Source organism: Lagenorhynchus albirostris, chromosome 10 (genome assembly GCF_949774975.1).
Source record: "Lagenorhynchus albirostris chromosome 10, mLagAlb1.1, whole genome shotgun sequence".
Taxonomy (NCBI): domain Eukaryota; kingdom Metazoa; phylum Chordata; class Mammalia; order Artiodactyla; family Delphinidae; genus Lagenorhynchus; species Lagenorhynchus albirostris.
In genome coordinates, this window is record NC_083104.1 from 31,932,187 (window position 1) to 31,958,767 (window position 26,581).

At 36.4% G+C, this 26,581-nt stretch overlaps 1 protein-coding gene across 1 annotated transcript in view; it reads left to right on the forward strand.

Moving 5' to 3' along the window:
• Positions 1 to 26,581, forward strand: part of DNAH12 (dynein axonemal heavy chain 12) — a 230,090-nt gene that overhangs the window by 122,012 nt on the left and 81,497 nt on the right. The window contains exons 31-38 of the mRNA XM_060161532.1: positions 5,828 to 5,937; positions 8,497 to 8,680; positions 8,813 to 8,953; positions 12,316 to 12,399; positions 12,945 to 13,133; positions 20,960 to 21,079; positions 22,404 to 22,592; positions 24,298 to 24,449. Coding sequence (XP_060017515.1) covers positions 5,828 to 5,937; positions 8,497 to 8,680; positions 8,813 to 8,953; positions 12,316 to 12,399; positions 12,945 to 13,133; positions 20,960 to 21,079; positions 22,404 to 22,592; positions 24,298 to 24,449 — 1,169 coding nt within the window. The remainder of the gene's footprint in view (positions 1 to 5,827; positions 5,938 to 8,496; positions 8,681 to 8,812; positions 8,954 to 12,315; positions 12,400 to 12,944; positions 13,134 to 20,959; positions 21,080 to 22,403; positions 22,593 to 24,297; positions 24,450 to 26,581) is intronic.

Below are 26,581 nucleotides of genomic sequence, written 5' to 3' on the forward strand. Positions count from 1 at the left end.
ATCTTTAGGTTTATCTATGTGTAGTATCACGTCATCATCAAACAGTGACAGTCTTACTTCTTCTTTTCTAATTTGTATTCCTTTTGTTTCTTTTTCTTCTCTGATTGCTGTGGGTAGAACTTCCAAAACTATGTTGAATAAGAGTGGCAAGAGTGGACATCCTTGTCTAGTTCCTGATCTTAGAGGAAATGCTTTCAGTTTTTCACCATTGAGTATGATGCTTGCTGTGGGTTTGTCATATATGGCGTTTATTATGTTGAGGTAGGTTCCCTCTATGCCCATTTGCTGGAGAGTTTTTACCATAAATGGGTGTTGAATTTTGTCAAAAGCTTTTTCTGCATCTATTGAGATGATCATATGGCTTTATTCCTTAATTTGTTAATGTGGTGTATCACATTGACTGATTTGCATATATTGAAAAATCCTTGCATCCCTGGGATAAATCCCACTTGATCATGGTGTATGATCCTTTTAATGTGATGTTGTATTTTGTTTGCTAGTATTTTGTTGAGGATTTTTGCATCTATGTTCATCAGTGATATTGGTCTATAATTTTCTTTTTTTGTGATATCTTTTTCTGATTTTGGTATCAGGGTGATGGTGGCTTCGTAGAATGAATTTGGGAGTGTTTCTCCCCCTGCAATTTTTTGGAAGAGTTTGAGAAGGATCAAATATTCTCTAAATATTTGATAGAATTCACCTGTGAAGACATCTGGTCCTGGACTTTTGTTTGTTGTAAGATTTTTAATTATGGTTTCAATTTCATTACTTGTGATTGGTCTGTTTATATTTTCTAATTCTTCCTGGTTCTTGGAAAATTGTAGCTTTCCAAGAGTTTGTCCATTCCTTAGTGGTTGTCCATTTTATTGGCATATAGTTGTTTGTAGTAGTCTTTTATAATCCTTTGTATTTCTGCAGTGTCAATTGTGATTTCTCCTTTTTCATTTCTAATTTTATTGATTTGCGTCCTCTCCCTTTTTTTCTTAATGAGTCTGGCTAAGGGTTTATCAATTTTGTTTATCTTCTCAAAGAACCAGCTTTTAGTTTTATTGATGTTTGCTATTGTTTTCTATGTTTCTATTTCATTTATTTACGCTCTGATCTTTATAATGTCTTTCCTTCTACTGACTTTGGGTTTTCTTTTTTCTTCTTTCTCTTGTTGTTTTAAGTGTAGGGTTAAATTGTTTATTTGAGATTTTTCTTGTTTCTTGAGATGAGATTGAATTGCTGTAAACTTCCCTCTTAGAACTGCTTTTGCTGCATCCCATAGATTTTGGGTCGTCGTGTTTTCGTTGTCATTTGTCTCTAGGTATTTTTTGATTTCCTCTTTGATTTCTTCTGTGATCTCTTGGTTATTTAGTAGCGCAATGTTTAGCCTCCATGTATTTGTGTTTTTTACAGTTTTTTTCCTGTAATTGATTTACAATCTCATAGCATTGTGGTCAGAAAAGATGCTTGATACAATTTCAATTTTTTTTAATTTTCTGAGGCTTGATTTCTGACCTAAGATGTGATCTGTCCTGGAGAATGTTCCGTTTGTACTTGAGAAGAAAGTGTATTCTGCCAATTTTAGGTGGAATGTTCTATAAATATAAATTATATCTATCTGGTCTATTGTGTCATTTAAAGCTTGTGTTACCTTATTTATTTTCTGTTAGGATGATCTGTCCATTGGGGTAAGTGGGGTGTTAAAGTCGCCTACTATTATTGCATTACTGTCAATTTGTCCTTTAATGGTTATTAGCATTTGCCTTATGTACTGAGGTGCTCCTATGTTGGATACATAAACACTTATAATTGTTGTATCTTCTTCTTGGATAAATCCTTTGATCATTATGTAGTGTCCCTCTTTATCACTTGTAACAGTCTTTATTTTAAATTCTATTTTATCTGATACAAGTATTGCTACTCCAGCTTTCTTTTGATTTCCATTTGCATAGAATATCTTTTTCCATCCCTTCATTTTCAGTCTGTATGTGTCCCTAGGTCTGAAGTGGGTTTCTTGTAGACAGCATATATATGGGTTTGTTTTTGTATCCATTCAGCCAGTCTGTGTCTTTTGTTTGGGGCGTTTAATCCATTTACATTCAAGGTTATTATCAATATGTATGTTCCTATTATCATTTTCTTAATTGTTTTGGGTTTGTTTTTCTGGGTCTTTTTCTTCACTTGTGTTTCCTGCCTAAAGAAGTTTCTTTAGCCTTTGCTGTAAAGCTGGTTTGGTGGTGCTGAATTCTCTTATCTTTTGCTTGTCTGAAAAGCTTTTGACTTCTCCATCGAATCTGAATGAGATCCTTGATGGGTAGAGTAATCTTGGTTATAGGTTTTTCTCTTTCATCACTTTAAGTATATCCTGCCACTCCCTTCTGACCTGCAGAGTTTCCTCTGAAAAATCGGCTGATAACCTTATGTGGATTCCTTTGTATGTTATTTTTTGTTTTTCCCGTGTTGCTTTTAATATTTTTTCTTTGAATTTAATTTTTCTTAGTTTGATTAATATGTGTCTTGGTGTGTTTTCCCTAGGGTTTATCCTGTATAGGATTCTCTGTGCTTCCTGGACTTGGGTGACTCTTTCCGTTCCCATGTTAGGGAAGTTTTCAACTATAATCTCTTCAAATATTTTCTTAGACCCTTTCTTTTTCTCTTCTTCTTCTGGGACCCCTATAATTTGAATGTTTGTGTGTTTAGTGTTGTCCCAGAAGTCTCTGAGATTGTCTTCAATTCTTTTCATTCTTTTTTCTTTATTCTGCTCCTCAGCAGTTATTTCTACCATTTTGTCTCCCAGGTCACTTATCTGTTCTTCTGCCTCAGTTATTCTGTTATTGATTCCTTCTACTGTATTTTTCATTTTAGTTATTGTGTTGTTCATCTCTGTTTGTTTGTTCTTCTGTTCTTCTAGATCTAGATCTTTCTCAATCTGTGCCTCCATTCTATTTCCAAGATTCTGGATCATCTTTACTATCATTACTCTGAATTCTTTTTCAGGTAGATTGCCTCCTATTTCCTCTTCATTTTTTTGGTCTTATAGGTTTTTACCTTGCTCCTTCATCTGTGACATGTATTTTTTGCCTTCTCTTTTTTTTTTTTTTTTTTAAATGAGTGGGATTGTGTTCCTGTCTTACTGGCTGCTTGGCCTGAGGCTTCCAGCGCTGGAGTTTGTAGGCTATTGGGTAGAGCTGGGTCTTGGTGCTGAGATGAGGAACTCTGTAAGACCTCACTCTGATGAATATTACCTGGGGTCTGAGGTTCTCTGTTACTCCAGTGGTTCAGACTTGGAACTCCTACCACAGGAGCTTCCGCCCAGTCCCCGGTTCATGACCCAAGATCCTGCAAGCCATGTGGGGTGGCCAAAAAAAAAAAAAAAAAAAGAACAATAGCAAAGTAAAAAATAAAATTAGACTAGGAAACTTAACAGATATGTTAGAAAGAATATAAAAATGAAAATATAGATGAATCAACACTGGAAGGTACATCAGTAGCACAATAATAAAAAAGAGGAAGAGGGAAAAGAAAAAAAAAGGTGAGGGGGAAGGCCCTGGCTGTGGAGGGTGGGGCCTAAGCAAGGGCAGGATTTGGGTGGTGGGTTGGGCCTATGCTTAGTACCCACAGGGCTGGAAAAGGCCCTGGGGCTGTGGAGGGTGGGGCTTAGGTTCAAGGAACAGAAGGGGCCCAGGCATGCCCCCCACCCCTGGTCTCAGAGGGCAGGGGACCTCATCTGGGAGCCCAGCAGGCTTCCTGGGCTCGAGTGGGCAGGGAAAACACCCTCCTCTCCTCTCCTGCTCCTCCAGTGTGGAAGGACCCCTCCTACCTGCCTCTCCTGATCTCCCTGACCTCCCTCCTATGCTCCCAGGACCCACATGGGGCTTTGGAGCTCAGCAGGCTCCCCAGCCCGAGTAGGCCAAGCGATCACCCTCCACTCCTGTCCTGCTCTTCCCAGAGAGTCCCTCCCACCTGCCTCTCCTGATCTTCCCTGCCTCAGGGGTGCCAATCCTGTCTGGCCTCCACTTCTCCTCCCCTGTCAGTCCCCCTATGTCCTACTGGTTCACTTTGGGGTTCCTCCCATCTCCTTGGGCATTGGAGTCCCCCACCAGCTGAGGGAAGGCGTCCTAGTTGTGGGGAGAAGCTAACTCCACGTCTTCCCACACTGCCATCTTGACTCCAGCTCCCCAATGAATTCTTAATTTCACATATTTTATTGTTTTCAGTTTTAGTGTATCCAATTTGGTTTTATTAAGAGATTCCATATCTTTGCTTAAATTCTTCATTTTTCATCTATTTTTTGTCATATTGTCCATTTTTTAATATATTTATAAAATTTATTTATTTGCCTGTGTCAGGTCTTAGTTGTGGCACACGGAATCTTCATTGCCGTGTGCGGGATCTTTGTTGCAGCATGTGGGCTGCTTTAGTTGTGGCATGCAGGATCTAGTTCCCTGACAGGGATCGAACCCGTGCCCCCTGTATTGGGAGCACAGAGTCTTAACCACTGGACCACCAGGGAAGTCCCAAAAGTTATTTTAATGTTTTGTCTGCTAATTATAACATCTAGGTCAACTGTGATTTTGTTTTATTTAATTTTTTTTTTCTACTGATTATCAGCTTTTTTTTTCTCATGACTTGTATTAAAAATTGTGGGGCTTCCCTGGTGGTGCAGTGGTTGAGAGTCCACCTGCTGATGCAGGGGACACGGGTTCGTGCCCTGGTCCGGGAGGATCCCACATGCCACAGAGCGGCTGGGCCCGTGAACCATGGCCACTGAGCCTGCGCGTCTGGAGCCTGTGCTCCGCAACAGGAGAAGCCACAGCAGTGAGAGGCTCGCGTACCGCAAAAAAAAAAGAAAAAAAAATTGTATAGAAAATAATTGTAGAGGCTGAACTGGTATTATTTTCCTACAGAAAAACCATGTTCTTCCTTTTGTCAGATAGCTAGATTGAGCTGTTGATCAGTTCAATCAGGAGTTGACCTAAGCCAGAGTTTTGTTGCAGAATTATTGAGCTTTAGTTTACCTCTGGTTTCAAATGTCTTTATAGTGAAAATTGTCGTATTGTATAATAAGGCCCTTCTTATAGCAGCATTCTGGGATATAAGCATCTGAAGACTAAGAAAATCTCTATGTGCCTTTCTAGCTAAGCCTTTGATTTCTTATGTCACTTCAGACTCAGCAAAAGCATAGGCCATGGGAAAACCAGCTTTGCATTTGAGGCTCCTCCAGTTTTATGAGGTTCACATAAGTCCACATGACCATTAAAGTATCTGTTATTTTCTCCTTACTTCAGCAAAGTCCCTCTGCCTATAGCAGGCTCAATCCAATGCCCACCTATGTCTGTACTTGCTCCCAGAGGCAAAATTAGCTGTTGATCTGTGTTCACCTAGGAAAGGCTCATCCCTTTCTGAAGTTTAATTCCTTTAGACTTATTTGCATCCAAAGTGCTCCTGTATCTTTAAAAGCTTTATAATTTTTGTAACCTCTGTTTATTTCTCTTTACTATAGTGTGAAGGATTGTTTGGCATGTCCTTCTATATCCTAACCAAAAGTGAAATTCTGGAAAAACTATTAAGAGGAGTTGTTTTCATGCAGTGTACACCCAATGCTATGGTGCCATGATCATTGATAAACTTATAATGGGGAATACTAATATTTTTTAAGTATTTTAATTTTATTTGTTCCTCCTTTTAATTAAAAAATAAAGTTTCAAGAAATAATTTATAAATATAAGAAGATACAGTTTTCTTATTTCTAAATGAAAAGTCTATATTTATAAGACATGAATGACATGATTTATAATACGATTTTGTAGAAATGCATTCCATTTTTCTTTTATTTTAGGAATTTTTGGAATGTGCTCATGAAGCCTGCAAAGTACATAATCTTCAGCCTGTTAAATTTTTTCTTGAAAAAATGATTCAGACATATGAGATGATGATTGTTAGACATGGGTAAGATTATAGATAGTGTGCCAAAGTTAGATGTTGTTTTTTAAGTTAAACTATTAAAACAACTAAAATTTGTGAACTAAAAGACTAAGCAAACTTTGTATGCAAGGTAGGCTAGGGAACAACGCCCCCCGACCCCCATCTCCATTCCAGTAGCTTAAAAAACAAAGGTTTATTTCTCTCTCATGTTACCTATCCAAAAAGGAGTGGTAAAGAGTACTCATTCAGTGATGTAGCACTAATGACCACCACAATTTGCCCTTTTGATCATCAAATATGTTATTTGCTCTACCTCATGCACGTAGAACAAACACACTTTTCCTTTCCCAGGGAGACAACCTAAAAGATCTGATCAATCAATGAACCAGACTGAAAGTATAGGATCTCTAGGTGATGCATGATAGTTTGTGTATAAGATTTGGAAGCTGTTCTTCTTGCTCCAAAGACCTAAAACTACAAAGACAAGTTATCTGCCCTGCATACATCCAGTATTATAATAGTGGGTTTACCAGAGCAGGATTATCAGAGCAAATACTCCCATTTAGAAACTGAAGAATGGGAGACAAAGCCAACACTTGTCAGTAGCAGTTCTGAAACCCAGCTGTGCGTGTGGGAGCCCAGTTCCAGAGATAGATTGTGAAACTACTGGAGTTTAAACTTCAGGACCTCTTATTTGTAGAGGCCCCTCCAGGGAGTCATAATCATTTTATATATAATTTATTGGAAAGGGTGTCATTAAAGTGGCGGTGGACATTTTTGTATTTGTAATTACATATATATTTTTTTCCTTAGAGAGCTTTCCCCACCAATTGTATAAACTGAAATCCCCGTAAAACCTGGATCTATTTCTGCTTGATTTTGCTCCCTGAGAGAGTCTTTCCAGTAACCTCTGCTCTGTGGACTTCGGTTCAACCTTTTGAGAGGTCTTTCTATCTCCATTTTCTTCCCTGGTCACATGTGAGGTGGACAATAGAGAAAATATCCTTGGGAGCTGAGAAATGTTTTCAGCCCACTTACTGCCTATAGAAAGTTGAAGTCTCAAAGGTCATGATTTTTTTAAAGGCAAAATTTTTAAAAAACCCAAACCTTTGTATTATATAAATTTTCAAACATATATAATAATAGAGGGAATTAGTACAGTCAACCCCCGTGCATTCAGTACCTAAGAGTCTTCTTTACATCTTAAACATTCACATGTGTTTTAGCCTAGACTCATGGTTTCTTTGTCAGTAAACTCTCTCAAAAACTATATTTAATAAGTTTTTTTTCTATTTGATTCCAGGTAGTTCCATGTGCCAGTAGCCACAACTATAGTCCTTATTAAGTCATACCTTTCTAAACTTCCTTGTAGTATCCTTGAACATATTAGGCTTATTGATTTGATCCTTGATACTAGGCTGAGTTGATCTTTGTTGTTCAAAGATTTTCTCAGTTTATGTTTTACCAATTGCAGGTGAGAATAAGTTACCTCATTCAATCCCTCAAGTCTCTGAATTTCTCAACTCCCTCTACTTTCATTCCTGCTTGCAAACTGACCATATTTTCTTAAGTTTATTTCTTTTTGTAGTTCCTTGTTAAATACAGCCATCAGCTGCCAATATATACTAATAATATTCTGTTCACTATCCTTTTCCCCTAAAACTACAATTTCATTAGATATATTATCTATCTTCCAGGTTATCTCAGGGATAAATTTACCAAATGTTTGATCATTGCATAATATTAATTGCCAATCCTTTAGCCGCCACCCACAACCTAGCCTCTAAGCCAGTGCCACTTATTTTAGTCTTTTTTATTATGGCAAGAATACCTTTTGCCCTTCTAGTTACCAATTTCTATCAATAAGGATGGGCTAGGTTATTCCATAGAAACAATCAGCACCCAAATCTTAGTGACTTCAAAACAAATATGTATTTCTCATTTGTACTGTTTACATTATAGTTTAACAGGGAGGTTCTGCTCATCATAATCACTCAGGTCCCAGGCTGTTAGAGCAGCCACCATCTCAGCATTGTGGGTCCCAGGTGTGCTAGAGGGAAAGGAGAGCTCTGTAAGGTCCCTCGCTGGCAATTATCTATCCCCTAAGAAGTAACACTCATCATTTGCACTTATTATTCCTTAGTTACCTAGTATTCATTCCCACAAGAGAGTGTGGAATCCTATGCGCCAGGAGAGAGGAGATTCAGAAATATTTGGCAAGGAGCACTATAGCAAGTGAAATCTTGAGGAAAAGTGAATCGTCTCCTCTCCTCTGCTTAGGAAACCCCAAGTCATTAAAAAAATTTTTTTGAGTATGCAATTACTAAGTTTCCATTTTCATTTGGAAATTTTTTATTCTCTTTTGTAGATAATGGTATTAATGTCGAGAATTTGATTTAGAGATCAGTCAATTAAGAAGTTAAATGTATTTCCCTTATATCTGAGAAAAATTAATATAATTTCAAAAATTATATGTAGTAATTATCATACGGTAAAATTTCATATACCCATATATAGGGAAATAATTTAATTTACCATTATTTTTTAGAATCTTATTGTATAATGACTTCTTTTCCTTAATAGTTTTATGTTAGTAGGAGAGCCTTTTGCTGCTAAAACAAAAGTTCTGCATATGCTGGCTGATACTCTAACTCTTATGAATGAACGTGGCTATGGAGAGGAAGAAAAGGTCATTTATAGGACTGTAAACCCCAAATCCATTACTATGGGCCAACTTTTTGGACAATTTGACCCCGTGTCCCATGAGGTAATCTACAGTATAAACATTCTCCACTCTCATTGACAATGCACATTAAGCCAAGAAATTTGAAGTGTTTTTGTATTATCACTTTATAGTTTTTTAAGGACACTTTCCAACTCTTCCTTTTTTCCTCCTCAGTGGACTGATGGTATTGTGGCTAACACTTTTAGAGAATTTGCCTCATTAGAAACGCCTGACCGGAAATGGGTTGTATTTGATGGTCCCATTGACACTTTGTGGATAGAGAGCATGAACACAGTATTGGATGATAATAAAAAGGTAACTCATCATGATTAAAAACAAAACAGATGCACAATATGAATATACTTAACACTACTGAACTGTAAAGTTAAAAATGGTTAATATGGTAAATTTATTTATTTTTTTTTACCACAAGTAAAAAAAGCAAAGCAGATGCAGATAGGCTTAAACAATGTTATGTGTTCAACAACTAATCATCTCAGACTATATATATTTAAAATAAGGGATGCAGCAAATTGAATAAGTTTATAAATTATCTTTTCAATGAAAACTATGCTGTAGTAAATTCTTTGCTTAATTTTTTAATTAGAATGCAAGTATATTAAAATTACTGTATTAGCAGGAAGGCATAGTAATGTAATGGGTGGCAATAAGTTAAGCGACTACAGTGTTAAGGTTTCTTATAGAACTTTAATATTTTAGAAGAAAATAAAAAGCCCTCATTCTTTTTTGAAAACATCAGTTGCTTCAGTGCTTATATGTGGTACATTACCTTAAACCTATGAGATATACAAAAAAAGAGAAAATGGAAGTCTTCTAGTATTTATTTTAATTGAGAGAGAACAGTATAAAATGTGCACTAACTTTAAGTTTAGAGTCTAAGATTTTTTTACATATGTGTACACTCACATAACCATCACCTAAATAAAAGTGCATAAAATTTATTGTGCCCTACAAAGTTCACTCATGTCCCTACCCAATCAGTGTATCCTCCCCAAGGGGCAATCACTATTCTGACTTCTACTGTGATAAACTAGTTTTGCCAGTTCTTGAACTTCATATAAATAGAATCATACTCTTTAGTGTTTTCTTTCATTTGGTCAATATAGTGCTCTGTGATATTTATATTGTAGATCCATTTTATTTGTTTATTATTCTTTTTGTGTCTGTATTAGTATTCTGTGTTAGTATATCAATTTATTTTTTTGCTTTTATGAAATAATTATAATACTAAATAAGCAAACTAATTTAATTAGCATTCAAACATATACTCCAGTACTTTATCATAGGTGGTTAGTCATTTGTTCATATTCTTTTTTTCATTCATTCATTCAGTCATATTGATTGAACTAAAGGGGAAAGTAAACAGAGGAGAAATAGTGATGATTCAGAAGAGAGGGGTTAATCAGTCCAGTCAAGTCTAAGGATTCAGAGCCAAATGGAAGGATTGTTTCATATTGGATGAGAGGAGAGCAGGAAAGGTGAATGTATGGCTTTCATAGTGGAAATTTGAAGGCAAATCCTTTTGATGGTTTATTTTTTCTTTGTGCAGTGGCAGGCCCTGGTTCTTTGTATACTCAAGGAGAAAGGGGAAGATTTAAATTAGCCATCATGGAAAATGGGAAAGACAGCTGCCTGGGAAAACATAGAAGCATATCTGAGTGTTATAGAGAACCTGATGGAGTTAAAGACCATGAGTTATAAACTATAGTGCCAAGGTCTGCCTTTGTGAGATTTTCTCTACCAGTTTAAGCACCTTGGATGTGGGTGTAGATAATGTTGCCAGACTGGAAATACAGAAAGACTTTAAAGATATTGGCATGAGAACGATAGAAGTGCTCGACCATAGAACAAAAGCTACCTAAAGAAAGAAGTAAAAACAACAGGGATATGAAAATCTCTATGAAAATGAAGAGCAAATATAGTAGGAGTCAATGAGTGAGAGAGCTGGATGGAGCAGAGACTTGAATGCTCAGAACTGTGTAGTGTTCCAGGAGAGAAGGTCCCAGGTAGATAAGGTGGATGGCTGGAGTGGAGTAGGGGAGAAGTAAGTGAAGACAAGGTAGTTAAATACCGGAGGCGGGGGGTGGGGGTGCTGTAATGAGATGTTTCCCCTTATGAACATTGGATCAGGCCAGAGTTATAGTAGAGAGAAAGAGACTGAGCCAGATGCCAAAGGCTTTAGCCAAGCACGGGTTGTCAAAGGAGCAAGGGCTGTAATAGAGGATGGAATAGAAGTAGTTGGGAAATAGCATGGGGGAGCGAGGAAAATGTTGACTCTCCCTCCCAAATTTGTAGCAAGAAGGAGAATGTTTGCTGAAACAGCCTGGTAGAAACTTAAAAGTATTCTAGACAAGCATTGTCCAATAGAACTTTCTGTAGTGATGGACATATCTGCACTGTCCAATAAGGTAGCTACTAGTCACATGTAGCTATTGAGCATTTAAAATGTGGCTAAGTGCAATAGAAGAACTGAATTTTAAATTTTATCCAATTAAAATGAAATATAAATAGCCACGTATGATTACTGACTGTCTTATTGGACAATCCAGCACTAGACCGTTCATTCATTTTACAGATAAGAAACAGATCCAGAAATGTTAAATGCTGCATTGTTGACGAACTAGATAGGGGCAAAATTGGGATTAGAGTAATGAATCAGAGATGAAGCACTGAAAAATAAATGTAGAGGAAGAATTTTAAAGACTTAATAATGCAATTAATTTGGGGTATCAACAGTTTATAATTATTACCAACATTAAAAGTTAATGATAATTCCAAGGGCAGAAGCCAAGGAGATTGAGAGGATACAATGGCTTTAATAATAATGGACAAGATAGGAATTTGGCAGGAAGGACACAGTTGATAAATTCAGTTTTTCACATATTTGATTAAAGAGGAATGTTTTAGATTAAGAGAGACCAGGAAGACATGGCAAGCCCAATGCATAGTCCTTGATTGAATTTTGGTTTGAATCAATCAGTTGAAAAGACATTTCTTGTACAACTGAGATTATTTGAGTATTGGCTGAGTATTAGATGATATTAAGGAATTACTGGTAATTTTGTTAGGTGTGATAATGTTCTTGTGGTTATATAGAAAAGTCCTTATTTTTAAAGATGAATATTGACATATTTGGATGTGAAATGCCGTGGTTTGTAATGATCTTTAAAATACTTTTAAAAAAGACTAAGTAAATATGGCAAAATGTTAACATAGGTTAAATCTACAAGATGGGTATGTGAGTATTCATAGTATTCTCTATTTTTTCTATTTCTCTTTTTTTATTAATAAAAAAGGTCTTATGACAACTTTATAAAATCAGGAGTATTTCATGTAATTTTTTAATAACAAAAACTGATGTTTGTATAGGATTTTATATTTTTTTCAATATATCATGTAGTTCCCCTCTCCCATAATTCTATGAGAGGAAAATTATCCCTTTTTATAGATGAAGAGACTGAGTGTCAGAGATATTATATATTTGCTTACATAGTAAGTAATGGACAGAACTAGACCTCGAATTAAGATTTTTCTGGCTTCCATTCTAATACTTATTCCATTATATCATAGGAGATACTTTAATAAATAGAATAAATTTTTACCTGAGAAGGTTGAGATTATTTAAAAATAAACATTTGAAAAATTATTGTCTTCAGCTCTGCCTTATGAGTGGAGAAATCATTCAAATGTCCCCTCAAATGAGTCTCATCTTTGAAGCAATGGACCTTTCCCAGGCCTCAGTAAGTTCATAATTTAATATAACAGTAGTTTCTGTTTGTTCATTTATTCATTTGTTCACTTTGTCAATAAGTACTTTTTATTATGTGTCAGAAAGCGAGTTAGGCACAAGGAATACAAAGATGAATAAGACACAGTGTATGCTCATTTAGGGAGGATGAGAACCATGCTAATAAATATATATATATCCCAGTACAGAGCTACATGTTAAGTGCTCTAAGAATATGGAGGGGGTGAGCACCCAAGAGAGGAATGGGTAGAGGAGGACGACAATGGAAAAAGTTTGAGTGTTTGATCTGGTTTTGAGGGGTAAGACTTCTCCACAGAGACTGGTTGGGGCTGGGCATTCCAAATCATGACAAGATAACTTATAGAGACATGGAGCCATGCCATATCTGGGGAACTGTAACTGCAAATGGTTTCATCTAGTGTATGTGAATGCTGTAGAGGAAGATAGGAGCCAGATCATGAAGGACCTTATAAGTCATGCAAAGAATTAGTTAATAACTACCAGATTAGAAAAGGAAAACTTGTCTTTTTTCTGTAGCCTGCCACTGTAAGCCGCTGTGGCATGATTTATTTGGAGCCCTCACAGTTGGGATGGGAACCACTTGTGTCTTCTTGGTTGAATTCGCTGAAAGGACCTCTACAGGAACCAGATCATCAAGCTCTTCTGAGAGGACTTTTTGACTGGTTAATACAGCCCACTTTAAGTCTTCGTAAGAAAAAATGCAAGGTAACACTATAATTCTCTTATACACTCAAATTTCTTTACTTTCCATTCAGTTTGACTAAGTCTAAAGTCAGAATGGTAGGATAAATAACTAAAATCATTTTCTCCTTAGACATGTAGTATCCACTTTTTTAAAAAATTGAAATACTTATTATGACACTCCATGATTCACATGCAGTTGTAAGAAATAATACAGAGAGATCCCACATACACTTCACCTAATGTCTCCCCATGGTAACATTTTGCATGACTGTATTATAATATCACAACAAGGATATTGACATTGATAATATCTATTGATCTTATCTACATTTCCCTAGTTATACTTCTACTTGGGGGGTGTGTGTGTGTGTGTGTGTGTGTGTGTGTGTATGTGTGTGCATGCGTTTAATTTTTTAATTTTAAAAATAAAAGTTATAATACTTAAAGTGTACATGTTGATTTGATATACATATATGTAGTGAAATGATTACCACAGTTAAGCTTACTAACATATCTCCTCAAATAGATAACATACTTTTGTGTGTGTGTGATGAGAGCACCTGAAATCTACTCTCTTAGCAAATTTCCAGTACTGATACATATTGTATCAGTATTATTAACTAAAGTCATCATGTTGTACATTAGATCTCTAGACTTATTCATCCTGCATAGATGTAACTTTGTACTATTTGCCCAGTATCTCCCCATTTCTCTCACCTCCCCACCACTGGTAACCTGTTTTACTCTCTGCTTCTTTTTATGTGTTCAACTTTTAGATTTTGCATACAAGTGAGATCATGCAGCTTTTTCCTTTCTATGTCTGGCTTATTTCACTTAGCATAAAGTCCTCAAGTTTTGTTTATGTTGTTGAAAATGGCAGGATTTTCTTTTTTAAGAATGAATATAATTCCATTATATATATACCACAGTATCTTTATCCATTCATCCACCAGGGGACACTTAGGTGTTTCCATATCTAGGCTATTGTGAATAATGCTTCAATGAACATGGGAGCACAGATATCTCTCTTTGAGGTACTTATTTCATTTCCTTTGGGTGCTGTATCTAGAGGAGGCATTGCTGGATCATATGGTAGTTCTATTCTTAGTTTTTTGAGGATCTTCCACACTGTTTTCCATAATGGCTGGACCAATTTACACTCCCACCACCAGTGCATGAGGGTTCTCTTTTCTCCACATTCTCACCAACACTTATTATCTTTTATCTTTTTGATAATACCCATCCTAACAGGTGTGAGGTGATATTTCATTGTGGTTTTGATTTGCATTTCCTTGATGATTAGTGAGGCTGAGTGGCTTTTCATATATGTGTTGGCCATTTGTATGTTGTCTCCAGAAAAAAATGTCTATTCAGGTCCTACGCCCATTTAAAAAATTGGGTTGTTTGTGTTTTTGCTGTTTAGTTGTATGAGTTCCTTATATATTTAGGATATTAATTCCTTATTATATATATGATTTGCAGATATTTTTCTCCCATTCAGTAGGTTGCCTTTTCATTTTTTGATGGTTTCCTTTGCTGTGCAGAAAAGCTTATTAGTTTGATGTAGTCCCACTTGTTTATTTTTATATTTTTGCCCGAGCTTTTGATGTCGTATCCAAAAAAACATTGCCAAGCCAATGTCAAGGAGCTTCCCCACCCCCACCACCGTGTTTTCTTCTAGGAGTTTTATGGTTTCAGGTTTTACATTTAAGTCTAATCCATCTCAAGCTGATTTTTATGTCTAGTGCAAGGTAAGGGTCCCATTTCATTCATTTACATGTGGACATCCAGTTTTTTCAACACCAGTTATTAAGGAGACTATCCTTTCCTCATTGTATATTCTTGGCACCATTGCCAAAGATCAGCTGACCATATATGGTTGGGTTTATTTCTACTCGGTTCCACTGGTTTATATGTCCGTTTTTATGCCTCTACCATTCTGTTTTGTACTAAAGCTTTGTAATATAATTTGAAATCAGGAAGTGTGATGTCTCCAACTTTACTCTTCTCTCTTAAGATTACTTTGGCTATTTGAGGTCTTTTGTGGTTCCATACAAATTTTAGAATTGGTTTTTCTATTTTTGTAAAAAATGTCATTAGAATATTGATAGTGATTGCATTGAATCTGTAGTTCACTTGGGTAGTATGGACATTCTTCCAATCCTTGAGCACAGAATATCTTTCCATTTATTTGTGTCTTCAGTTTCTTTCATTACTGTTTTATAGTTTTCAGTGTACAGATACTCCACTTCCTTGGTTAAATTTATTCTTAAGTATTTTATTCTTTTTGATGCTATCATAAATGGGATTGTTTTCTTGATTTCCTTTCTAAATAGGTCATTGTTGATGAAAAGAAATGCAACTGATTTTTGTGAGTTGGTTTTGTATCCTGCAGCTTTATTGAATTTATTAGTTCTAAAATGTTGTGTCCCCCTTCCCTCCCATCTCCGTGGAGTCTTTAGGGTTTCTACAAATAGGATTATGTCATCTGCAAAGAGAGATAAATTTACTTCTTCTTTTCTGATTTGCATGTCTTTTATTTCTTTTTCTTGTCTCATTGTTCTTGTCTCATTGTGCTAGTACTTCTGGCGCTGTATTGAATAAAAGTGGTGAGAGGGGGCATCCTTGCCTTGTACCAGATCTTAGAGGAAAAGCTTTCAGTTTTACCCAATTACGATTTTAACTCTGAGATTTTCATAAGTGGCCTTTATTTTGTTGCAGGGATTTTTATCATGAATGGATATTGAACTCTGTCAAATGTTTTTTCTGAATCTCTTCAGATGATTATGTGGTTTTATGTTTCATTCTGTTAATGTGTTGCATCACATTGATTGATTTGCATATGTTAAACCAACCTTGGATCCCAGGGATAAATCCCACTTGGTTATGGTGTATTCTCTTTTTGATGAGTTGTTGAAGTCAGTTTGCTAGTATTTTGTTGAGGATTTTTGCATCTACATTCATCAGAGATACTGACCTATAGTTTTTTGTTTTTTTGTTTTTTTCTTGTGGTGGCTTTCTCTGGCTGCTGGCTTCAGAGAATGAGTTCAGAAGTATTCCCTCTACTTCTATTTTTTGAAGAGTTTGAGAAGGATTTTTATTAATTCTTCTTTGAATGTTTGGTAGAATTGTGAAGCTGTGAAGTCATCTGGCCCTGGAAGTTTTTGTTGGGAAGTATTTGATTACGACTTCAATCTCCTTATCTGTTATTGGTTTATTCAGGCTTTCTGTTTCTTCTCTATTCAGTTGTGGTAGGTTGTATGTTTCTAGGAATTTATCCATTTCTTCTAGATTATCCAATTTGTTTGCATATAATTGTTCATAATAGTTCCTTATTATTTCTTTTTATTTCTGAGTCATCCATTGCAATGTCTCCTCTTTCATATCTGATTTTATTTATTTGAGTCTTCTCTCTTTTTTCTTGGTTATTCTAGCCAAGGGTTTGTTTATTTAGTATATTTTTTTAAGAAACCAACTCTTAGTTTCGTTGATTTTTTTCTATTGTTTTTCTAGTCTCTATTTGATTTATTTCTACTCTGATCTTTATTATTTCCTTCCTTCTGCCAACTGTGAAATTAGTTTGCTCTTATTTTTCTAGTTCTTTGAGGTGTAAAATTAGGTTGTTTATTTGAGATCATTTTTCTTTTTTAATGAAAGTGTTCATTGCTATAAACTTCCTCTTAGTACTGCTTTTGGTGTACCTCATAAGTTTTGGTATATATTGTTTCCATTTTCATTTGTCTCAGGATATTTTTTGATTTCCTCTTTGACCCAGTGGTTGTACAAGAGTATGTTATTTAGTTTCCACATATTTGTGAATTTTCTCTCTCTTTTTTTTTTTCTGATTTCTAGTTTTAATCCATTGTGGTCAGAAAAGGTACTTGGTATAATTTCAATCTTCTTAAGTTCCTTAAGACTTGTTTTGTGATCTAACATGGGGTCTATCCTAAAGAATATTCTTTGTGCACCGGAAAAGCATGTATATTCTTCTGCTTTTGGGTGAAAAGTTGTGTATATATCTGTTAAGTATATTTGGTCTATGGTGTTCAAGTTCACTCTTTCTTTACTGATTTTCCGTCTGGATATTCTATCCCTTATTGAAAATGGGATAGTGAAGTCTCCTAATATTATTGTATTGCTATCAGTCTCTCCTTTCATATCAGTTAGTATTTGTTTTATATACTTAGGTGCTCTGATGTTGGGTGCATATGTATTTACAGTTGCTTTATCTTCCTATGCAATTGATCATCTTATCATTATGTAATAATAACCTTCTTTGTCTCTAGAGATAGTTTTTGACTTAAAGTCTACTTCATATTATTTAAGTATAACCATTTCTGCTTTCCTTTGGTTACGATTTGCATGGAATATCTTTTTCCATCCCTTCATATTCAGCCTATGTGTGTCCTTGAATCTAAAGTGAGTTTTTTATAGATACCATACAGTTGGATCTTTGTTTTTTTATCTATTCAGCTGCTCTGTATCTTTTTACTGGAGAGTTTAACCTATTTACATTTAAACTATCTATTGATAGGAAAGAATTTACTATTGCTATTTTAAAAACTATTCTCTGTTTATCTTGTAGTTCTTTTGTCCCTCTTTTCTCTCTTGCTGTCTTCCTTTGTGTTTTGTTTTTTTTATATTGATAGGATTTGATTCCTCTTTTTCTTTTGTGTAACTTCTATAAGTATTTTCTTTGTTGTTACCAAGGAGCTTACATATATTATCTTAAAACAGGGTACTTTAAGTTGATAACAACTTAATTCATTTATATGTAAGAACTCTCCACTTTTATCCCTCCTTTCCCCACATTGTAGGCTATTGATGTCACAATTAACATTTATTTATAGTATGTATCCATTAACATAATTTAGTTATGGTTGTTTTTAATACTTTTGTCCTTTAGCTTTTTTTTTTTTTCGGTACGTGGGCCTCTCACTGTTGTGGCCTCTCCCATTGCGGAGCACAAGCTCCGGACGCGCAAGCTCAGCGGCCATGGCTCACGGGCCCAGCCGCTCCGCGGCATGTGGGATCTTCCCAGACCAGGACACGAACCCATGTCCCCTGCATTGTCAGGCGGACTCTCAACCACTGCGCCACCAGGGAAGCCCTGTCGTTTAGCTTTTATAATTGAATTAAAAGTGATTTACACAGCACCATTATAGCAATATCCACCTTTGGTTTTTATTTTATTTTAGTTAGTTAGTTATTTTTGTCTGTGTTGGGTCTTCATTGCTGTTTGCGGGCTTTCTCTAGTTGCGATGAGTGGGGACTACTCTTCGTTGTGGTGCACAGGCTTCCCATTGTGGTGACTTCTCTTGTTGCAGAGCACTGGCTCTAGGCGCATGGGCTTCAGTACTTGTGGCACATGGGCTCAGTAGTTGTGGCTTGTGGGCTCTAGAGCACAGGCTCAGTAGTTGTGGCACATGGGCTTAGTTGCTCCACGGCATGTGGGATCTTCCCAGACCAGGGCTCAAACCCATGTCCCCTGCATTGGCAGGTGGATTCTTAACCACTGCGCCACCAGAGAAGTCCCCACCACCCTGTGGTTTTATATTGCTGAAGTTACATCCGAATAACCCAGAGGTAAAATTTATTCCAGCTATACTCTTTGGATTAAAACTACTGTAACTAAAGATTTAAAAATTCCATATTTTAAAATTATTTTAGGGAATTCCCTGGCAGTCTAGTGGCTAGGACTTGGCTCTTTCACTGCCAGGGCCTGGCTTCAGTCCCTGGTCAGGGAACTAAGATTCCACAAGCCAAGTGCCCCCCCGCCAAAAAAATAAATAAATAATAAAAGGATTTTAAATATGTACCTTTAAAAACTCACATATACATATAGTATTTTGTGAGAAAACTTTACATATTGTGTTAGTTTCCTGGGGCTGTTGTAACAAATTACTACACACTTGGTGACTTAAAGCAACAGAAATTTATCCTGTCACAGTTCTGGGGCCAGAAGTCTGAAATCAAGGTGTTGGCAAGAATGTGCTTCCTCTGGTAGCACTAAGGGAGACTCTTTCCTTATCTCTTCCAGCTTCTTTTGGCTCCAGCCTTTTTTTGACTTGTGCCTGCATAACTCTAGTCTTTTTCTTCATGTTCACATGGCCTTCTACTCTGTGTGTCTCTCCACCATGTGACTTTTATAAGGATTTATGACTTTGAATTTAGGGCCCACCAGATAATCCAGAATGATCTCCTCATCTTGAGACTTTAACTTAATTACATCTTCAAAGACCCTTTTTCCAAGTAAGATCACCTTTGTGGCTTCCTGGGATTAGGATGGGGATATATCTTTTTGGGGACCACCACATAATAGAGAAGGGAAAAGAGTATTCAGTAGATTGTCATCCTAAAATACTATTTTGGAGATAGGAAAAATACCCTGCATAAAATAAAAGACAATTTCACTTTATGAAAATTCTGTACAACGTCTCATAGAAAAAATATACAAATAATCATTTTTCAGTTTTTAAAATTTTAAAGCTAATACTATACGTTGTAAAAAAATACAAAATAGGGGCCTCCCTGGTGGCGCAATGGTTGATAGTCCGCCTGCTGATGCAGGGGACGTGGGTTTGTGCCCCGGTCCGGGAGGATCCCACGTGCTGTGGAGCGGCTGGGCCTGTGGGCCATGGCCGTTGGGCCTGCACGTCCGGAGCCTGTGCTCCGCAGCGGTGAGAGGCCCGCGTACCGCAAAAAAATAAATAAAATAAACTTCATCTTTCTGATAATGAGTGATAGATTTTCTTTTCATAATTCATTCCCATATTTTCCATAGCCAGTTAGTCCCCAGCATCTATTGGTTTTTCCCTCATTGCTAACTTTCGTATCTGTCTTCTCCTCTCCATCGCAGTTCCTCTGACCAACCCCCATAATAGCTTCAGTTTTGACTTTCATCATTTCCTACCTGAATCAATACAATAGAGCTACTCTGGTCCAGTCTACATCCTGCTACCAGAATGAGGATTCCAAAACACAAATTCATTCCATTTACTCCCCTACTTAAAACCCTCCATTGGAACCCTCTTCGTCTTAGCATGACATCCTTAACGTAGCTTATAAAGCCTTTCAGGATCTGACCCCGGTCTGCTTCTCAGGTTTTATTTCTTGCCATTCCTCTCTCACACCCTCTTTTCACATCCTACAGAATCCCTTTGATACTCTGTGTCAACTCACATCTCCATGTCTGTATATATGTTGTTTCCCCTGCCTTGAACATTATTCCCTTCTGCACCTGGTTAACTCACACTTCCCTTCCAAATTCATCTCAGCTATTCCTTCATCTGGGAAATCTTCCTTGATTATTCCTCTCCTATTTCCCTCCTTGTCTTCCTACCTGGGTCTGGGCTAATTGTTTATCCCAAGTATTCTAGTAGCCTCCCACTACCTTGGGACTTACTCTGTTATGTCATTATTATACCATATTATTTTAGTCTATTTAATTTCAATATCAGTTCTTTTCAGAGATCATGTGTTTTATTTTCATATCTCCTAGCTTGGTATATAGGTATACTGTATTTTTGATAAATGTTTGTTGAATAAACAGATGAATAAATGGGTGTTATAAACTTCATTTCTACTATCTCTAGAGCATTGTTTATTCTCTTACTAGTTTTCATTTCTCAAAGAATTCAGAATAAGAATATGTTTTGCACAACTGTGTAATGTAATATGCTAGACTAAAATATTTGAGAGATTTTTATCATGCCTACAATTTAAATTCCTTAAGTTTAAATTTTATAAAGACCTTAGGAAAACTACATTTTTAAAATGAAATGTTTATTTTCTTTTATTATGTAAATAAGATGAAAGTAAAGTATCTTATTCTTTTCACTTTGAAGGAACTGATTCCTACAAGCGATAGCAATGTAGTTGTATCTCTCACACGCCTCTTTGAAGTACTCCTCTGTAACGTGGTAGAAAACGATCCTACCAGCAAGCACATTCGTGTTTGGATTATGGTTGGTTTTATACTTATTGTGTTTTTTAACTATGGAATAAAATATGCCTCTGGCAAACTTGTGTTGAGAAAGACATTACAAGACCTAGAGCTGTTTTTTGGTGAGAACCAAAAGAATACCTGAAGACATTAAAGTTGCCCTGACCTGGTATTCTGATTTAAAAAACGATTTAGAGAAAGTAAAATATGTCAGAATGAATCAAGACACCCTATTACTTATGAAAGATCATAATTTGATAAACAATAAGGTGACAATATTAAACCAATATAGACTTCAGGTGAATTGATCTTGTCTAAATGTTAAGCTAGAGTGTAGGCTACAACAAACTGGCTACAAAAGACGAGGAGCAGGCATCCAACCAGCTGGGTGGAGCATTGCAGGCAGAATTCATAGAGGATATATGTAGGAAGGAGTCAGTGGTCCAGGTTAGTTAATGTCTAGAGATCAGAGAATAGCAGAGAATAAGGCTCTCAGGGAGCCAAAGGAAAGAGGTGTTCTGTACTCTTCCCTGGTCTATGCTACTTTCCTATCCACCACCTTATTCTCAAATGCCTCGATCTCTTTCAATCTATCTTCTCTTCTACTCTGTGATAATAGCAGTTCCCTCCCACGGTTTTCCCTTCACTTTGTTGCCACAGAAAATTTTCTCTTAAAATATTTTTGATAGATTTTTCTAACTAGATAAGGCATGTACCTAGAGCAAAAGACAAAAGTAAGTTTTCTACCCATACCAGTCCCCCAGCCACCCTCAAGGCAACCACTATTACCAGTGCCTCATGTAGCCTGCTAGAGATATTTGATGCATATCCTCTTCTATATGTATACATATTTTATACATGTTAGCATACTATACATACTGATTTGCATCTTTTCTCACAATATATTTTGGAGATCTTTCCATATCAGTATTGGGTTACCTTTTTTTTTTTTTTTTTAATAGCTACATGTATTCCAGTGTATGTAGCATATTCCAATTAAGCTGACTTCTATTGAAGAACATTTGGGTTGCTTCAGATATTTTGCTACCACAAACAGTGTTGCAGTAAATATTCTTGTACATATATCGTTTTGTCCAGTGGGAATATATTTGAAGATAAACTCCTAAAAGAGAAATTCCTAGGTCATTTGGCATGAGAATTTTAATTTAGATACATAGTGCCAGAGGAATGATTCGTTACGTGACTTAGATGTGCTCCATTCTACTTTATTTGTAAATCTGACCTTTTCCAAGTAGATTAATCAGAACTTAATGTACTATATTTTAGTTAATCTGTTAAAATTTCCTTTTAAATAGTTTAAATTAATTTTTCTTTTTAACCAACAGGCTTGCTTTATATTTTCTTTGATTTGGTCCATTGGAGGAAGTTGTGATACAGATGGTCGCATTGCTTTTGACAATTACATACGATTAGTCATATTGGGAAAAGATGAAAGCAACCCAATACCTGACTCTGTGGGTAAATGGGAATGCCACTTTGATGAAAAAGGCCTAGTCTATGACTACATGTATGAGGTATGATATAAAATGCTTGTTATGATAAGCTGTAAAACACAAAGTCTTAGATCAGCAGTCAAAAGTGGGTTCCCATCCTAGAGTTACTTTGACTCCTGTGGTTAGCATTTTAGTCCCTTCTCTTCAGTTTCCCTTCCTATAACTTGTGGACAGTATAGATAAACTTATTTTGAGAATATTTTATAATTTCAGATTTAAATTAAATCTATTTTCTCCAATTTAAAAAAGAATTCACAAGAAGATTCTTTTAAACAGTAAGCATTTGCATAATTATTTGATTCATGAAAATTTTACTTCACAGAGCCATAAGATCTGGATAGAGACTTATTACAATTTTACCTAAACCTAGAAACACAACTGACTAGCACAGCCAGGACTTGTACCCAGCTCTCCTGATTGCCAGTGCAGAAATCTTTCCCTAAAACCATGTTAACACAGAATTTTAAGAATATGACCAGAAAGAGAGTTTCATCCTCATTAGTCACAGTGGGAAGTGAATAGAATAACCTCTAAAACTAAAAAATCAAGAAGTGATAACACAAGCATATTCTTTAAGAATTGAAGGTAAATATCAAAATATCCAGCTTAAAGAGGCAAAGGTAGTTGGCTGTTAGGAGAAAAGAGTAGGAAACTGCTGTTTTTCCTTAACTGTGTAAACTTTTGACTCTAAAATAGTGCATAAATAACTTTGATAAAAATAAAAGCTAAAACCTAAGAAATTAAGAATATGAATTACTGAAGAAACACTCACCCAAACTTGCAAAATTACCGTCACCAAGACACAAACCATATACATATACAACTTGCCAGAAAATATTTAAAGATTCTTAGATGCCAGCCATAGGACTGGAGTCCAAGAGACCGCCCTCTTTGCCAGGTGCTAACTCTTTTGTTGATTGATGGTGAGAGGCTTTAGGATCTCCAGGGAAGGGCAGGACAACTTGTAGAGGAAGATATCTGTGTGGGGGAGGGTGGATTCCCTAATCAGGATCACTTAGGGTATCAAGACAGCAGCTATTTAGCCCCTGGTTCAGAAGAACTTCAATAATGTAACAATCAGTCCAGCCATTCCAATATGTCCTGGCTGAATATCAGCCTGGATCAATATGCCAAAGAGAATAATTTTAGAGAAACAAATATGAGTTTATTTGATATTTTGTTTCTAGTTAGATTATTGCCCATTTACTTTAAAATATGAAAACATTAAGCCAAAGTCCTGTCAATTGTAACTTCAGCCACATCAGAGTGGCTCTCAGATAAATTCTTGATATATGCACAAGGACATCTTGAAGGCAGCCTGGAAAGATTAGAGTGTTAAGAGGACAGGGACTTCCCTGGTGGCACAGTGGTTAAGAATGCACCTGCCAATGTAAGGGACACGGGTTAGATCCCTGGTCTGGGAAGATCCCACATGCCGTGGAGCAACTAAGCCCATGTGCCACAACTACTGTGCCTGCACTCTAGAGCCCGCAAGCCGCAACTACTGAGCCTGCGAGCCACAACTACTGAGCCCATGCACCGCAACTATTGAAGCCTGCGTGCCTAGAGCCCATGCTCCACAACAAGAGAAGCCACTGTATTTCACAATAAAAAGGAGGAAAAGGCTGTAAAATTTTTAAAAGCAAATATGATAACTGTGTTAAAAAGAGCCTTTTAGATAGCAAGTGCATGGTTATAATACTTTAAAATTTATGTTCTCTTATAGTTGAAAAACCGAGGTCGCTGGATCCACTGGAATGAATTAATTAAAAGTACTAATTTAGGAGATAAATGTGTCAAGATTCAAGATATCATAGTCCCTACAATGGATACAATTAGATATACATTTCTAATGGATTTGAGTATTACCTATGCAAAGTAAGAAACTCTATTATAAACATGCATTTTAAATATTATAGTACCTTTCTAATAGGATCATGATCATAGGATTTTAAAAATAATTTTTTAATTTTTATTTATTTTTGGCTGTGTAGGGTCTTTGTTGCTGCACACGGGCTTTCTCTAGTTGCGGCGAGTGGGGGCTACTCTTTGTTGTGATGTGCGGGCTTCTCATTGCAGTGGCTTCTCTTGTTGCGGAGCACGGGCTCTAGGTGCACGGGCTTCAGTAGTTGTGGCACACAGGCTCAGTCGTTGTGGCTTGCGGTGTCTAGAGAGCAGGCTCAGTAGTTGTGGTGCACGGGCTTAGTTGCTCCATGGCAAGTGGGATCTTCCCAGACCAGGGCTCAAACCCGTGTCCCCTGAATTGGCAGGCGGATTCTTAATCACTGTGCCATCAGGGAAGCCCAGGATCATAGGATTTTTGAAGTGAACTTTGAGGTCATCCATTTTCAGATAACTAGGACCCTGAGGGACTAATTGACATTTCCATAGTGACATCTGTTACTAGTGGTAAACCTGAAATCCAGATTTCCTATTGCCCACTTCAAAGTCTTTACCATCATACTTTGTTGCCTCATAAGCCATCTTTTATTTCTTTTATTTGTAATAGCAGATTAAAAGTCAGTTACAGTGTTACTGTTAAAAAGGTATGCATTCTACTCACAGGTTCATTGTACTCCTGAGGGATAAGACTAACCATGATCCACATTTTCCCGTTTGGCATTTTTGAGATCTGTCCTATGCTAGTTCTTCATAACTTAAGATGAACATAAAAGACTCAGACTTAAATAAGAAGAGCACATCAAAAAAGATGAAAAGCCTAGCACGTACCATAGACATATCCATACCAATTTTCTTAATAACACTTTTATAGTTATTTTTCTTTGAAACACTAGCCATAATTTATCATTAATATTATTTAAACTGGGGCTTCCCTGGTGGTGCAGTGGTTAAGAATCCGCCTGCCAATGCAGGGGACATGGGTTCAAGCCCTGGTCTGGGAAGATCCCATATGCCACGGAGCAACTAAGCCCATGTGCCCCAATTACTGAGCCTGCGCTCTAGAGCCTGTCAGCCACAACTACTGAGCCTGTGGGCCACAAGTACTGAAGCCCACGCACCTAGAGCCCGTGCTCCACAACAGGAGAAGCCATGGCAATGAGAAGCCCACGCACCACAACGAAGAGTAGCCCCCGCTCGCCACACCTAGAGAAAGCCTGCACACAGCAATGAAGACCCAATGCAGCCAAAAGTAAAAAAATAAATAAATAAAATTATTAAAAAATATTATTTAAACTGGACAAGCTTACATTATATGCATGAATGTCATGGTTTATTGTTTTTGATGAAGAACCTGTTTCTGCGTGAATTTTGTGACAGTTTTATCCTGTTTATTAAAAAAAAAGAAAAATAGCTTATGAGGGAACATTATTTTATCCCTATTTTGTACCCATAGTTGCATTTTTGCATTTAGAGGCTAATATTAAAAACTTCATTAAGCAAGGAGAGTACTTGTCAATGCTGGGGAATTCCTGGTACAGGAATTCTCTTGTTCCATGAACCATTTGTCAGAATAATACTTTTGAATGAATAAGTACAAACATAGGATTATAAAGCAAACCACATATTAAAATATATTTATTAAAATATTGAACAAATTTGAGCTATAGTAGTAATAATGTGCTTTTTATTAACACATTAAATAATAAGATCCAGCAGTGAGTCTGATGATGATCATAATTTTGAAGAAGCAATGGGCATAAGTGATATTTTTGAGATATCTCTAACAATTGTAATATTTAGTATAATATCTGTGATTTCTATTGATGACAAATATTAACAATATTATTATTGATAATAAAGTACACAGGTACTATATTATAAATTGCTCCATTTTAGTTAAGGGTAGTGAAAGTAAAGGTATAAACTCTATGTCATCTAAGTTCACAAACTCTCAATATTGTCTAAGAATTTCTTCAGTTTGATCCATGGACCTCAAGTTAAGAACAGTGTTTATTTAGTAAAATTATTTTAATAAATAGTTTTCCATAACGTGTTACTCAGACTGGAAAGCGTAGATGAATTCTCAGGCATCACTGTAGTTCTAAATG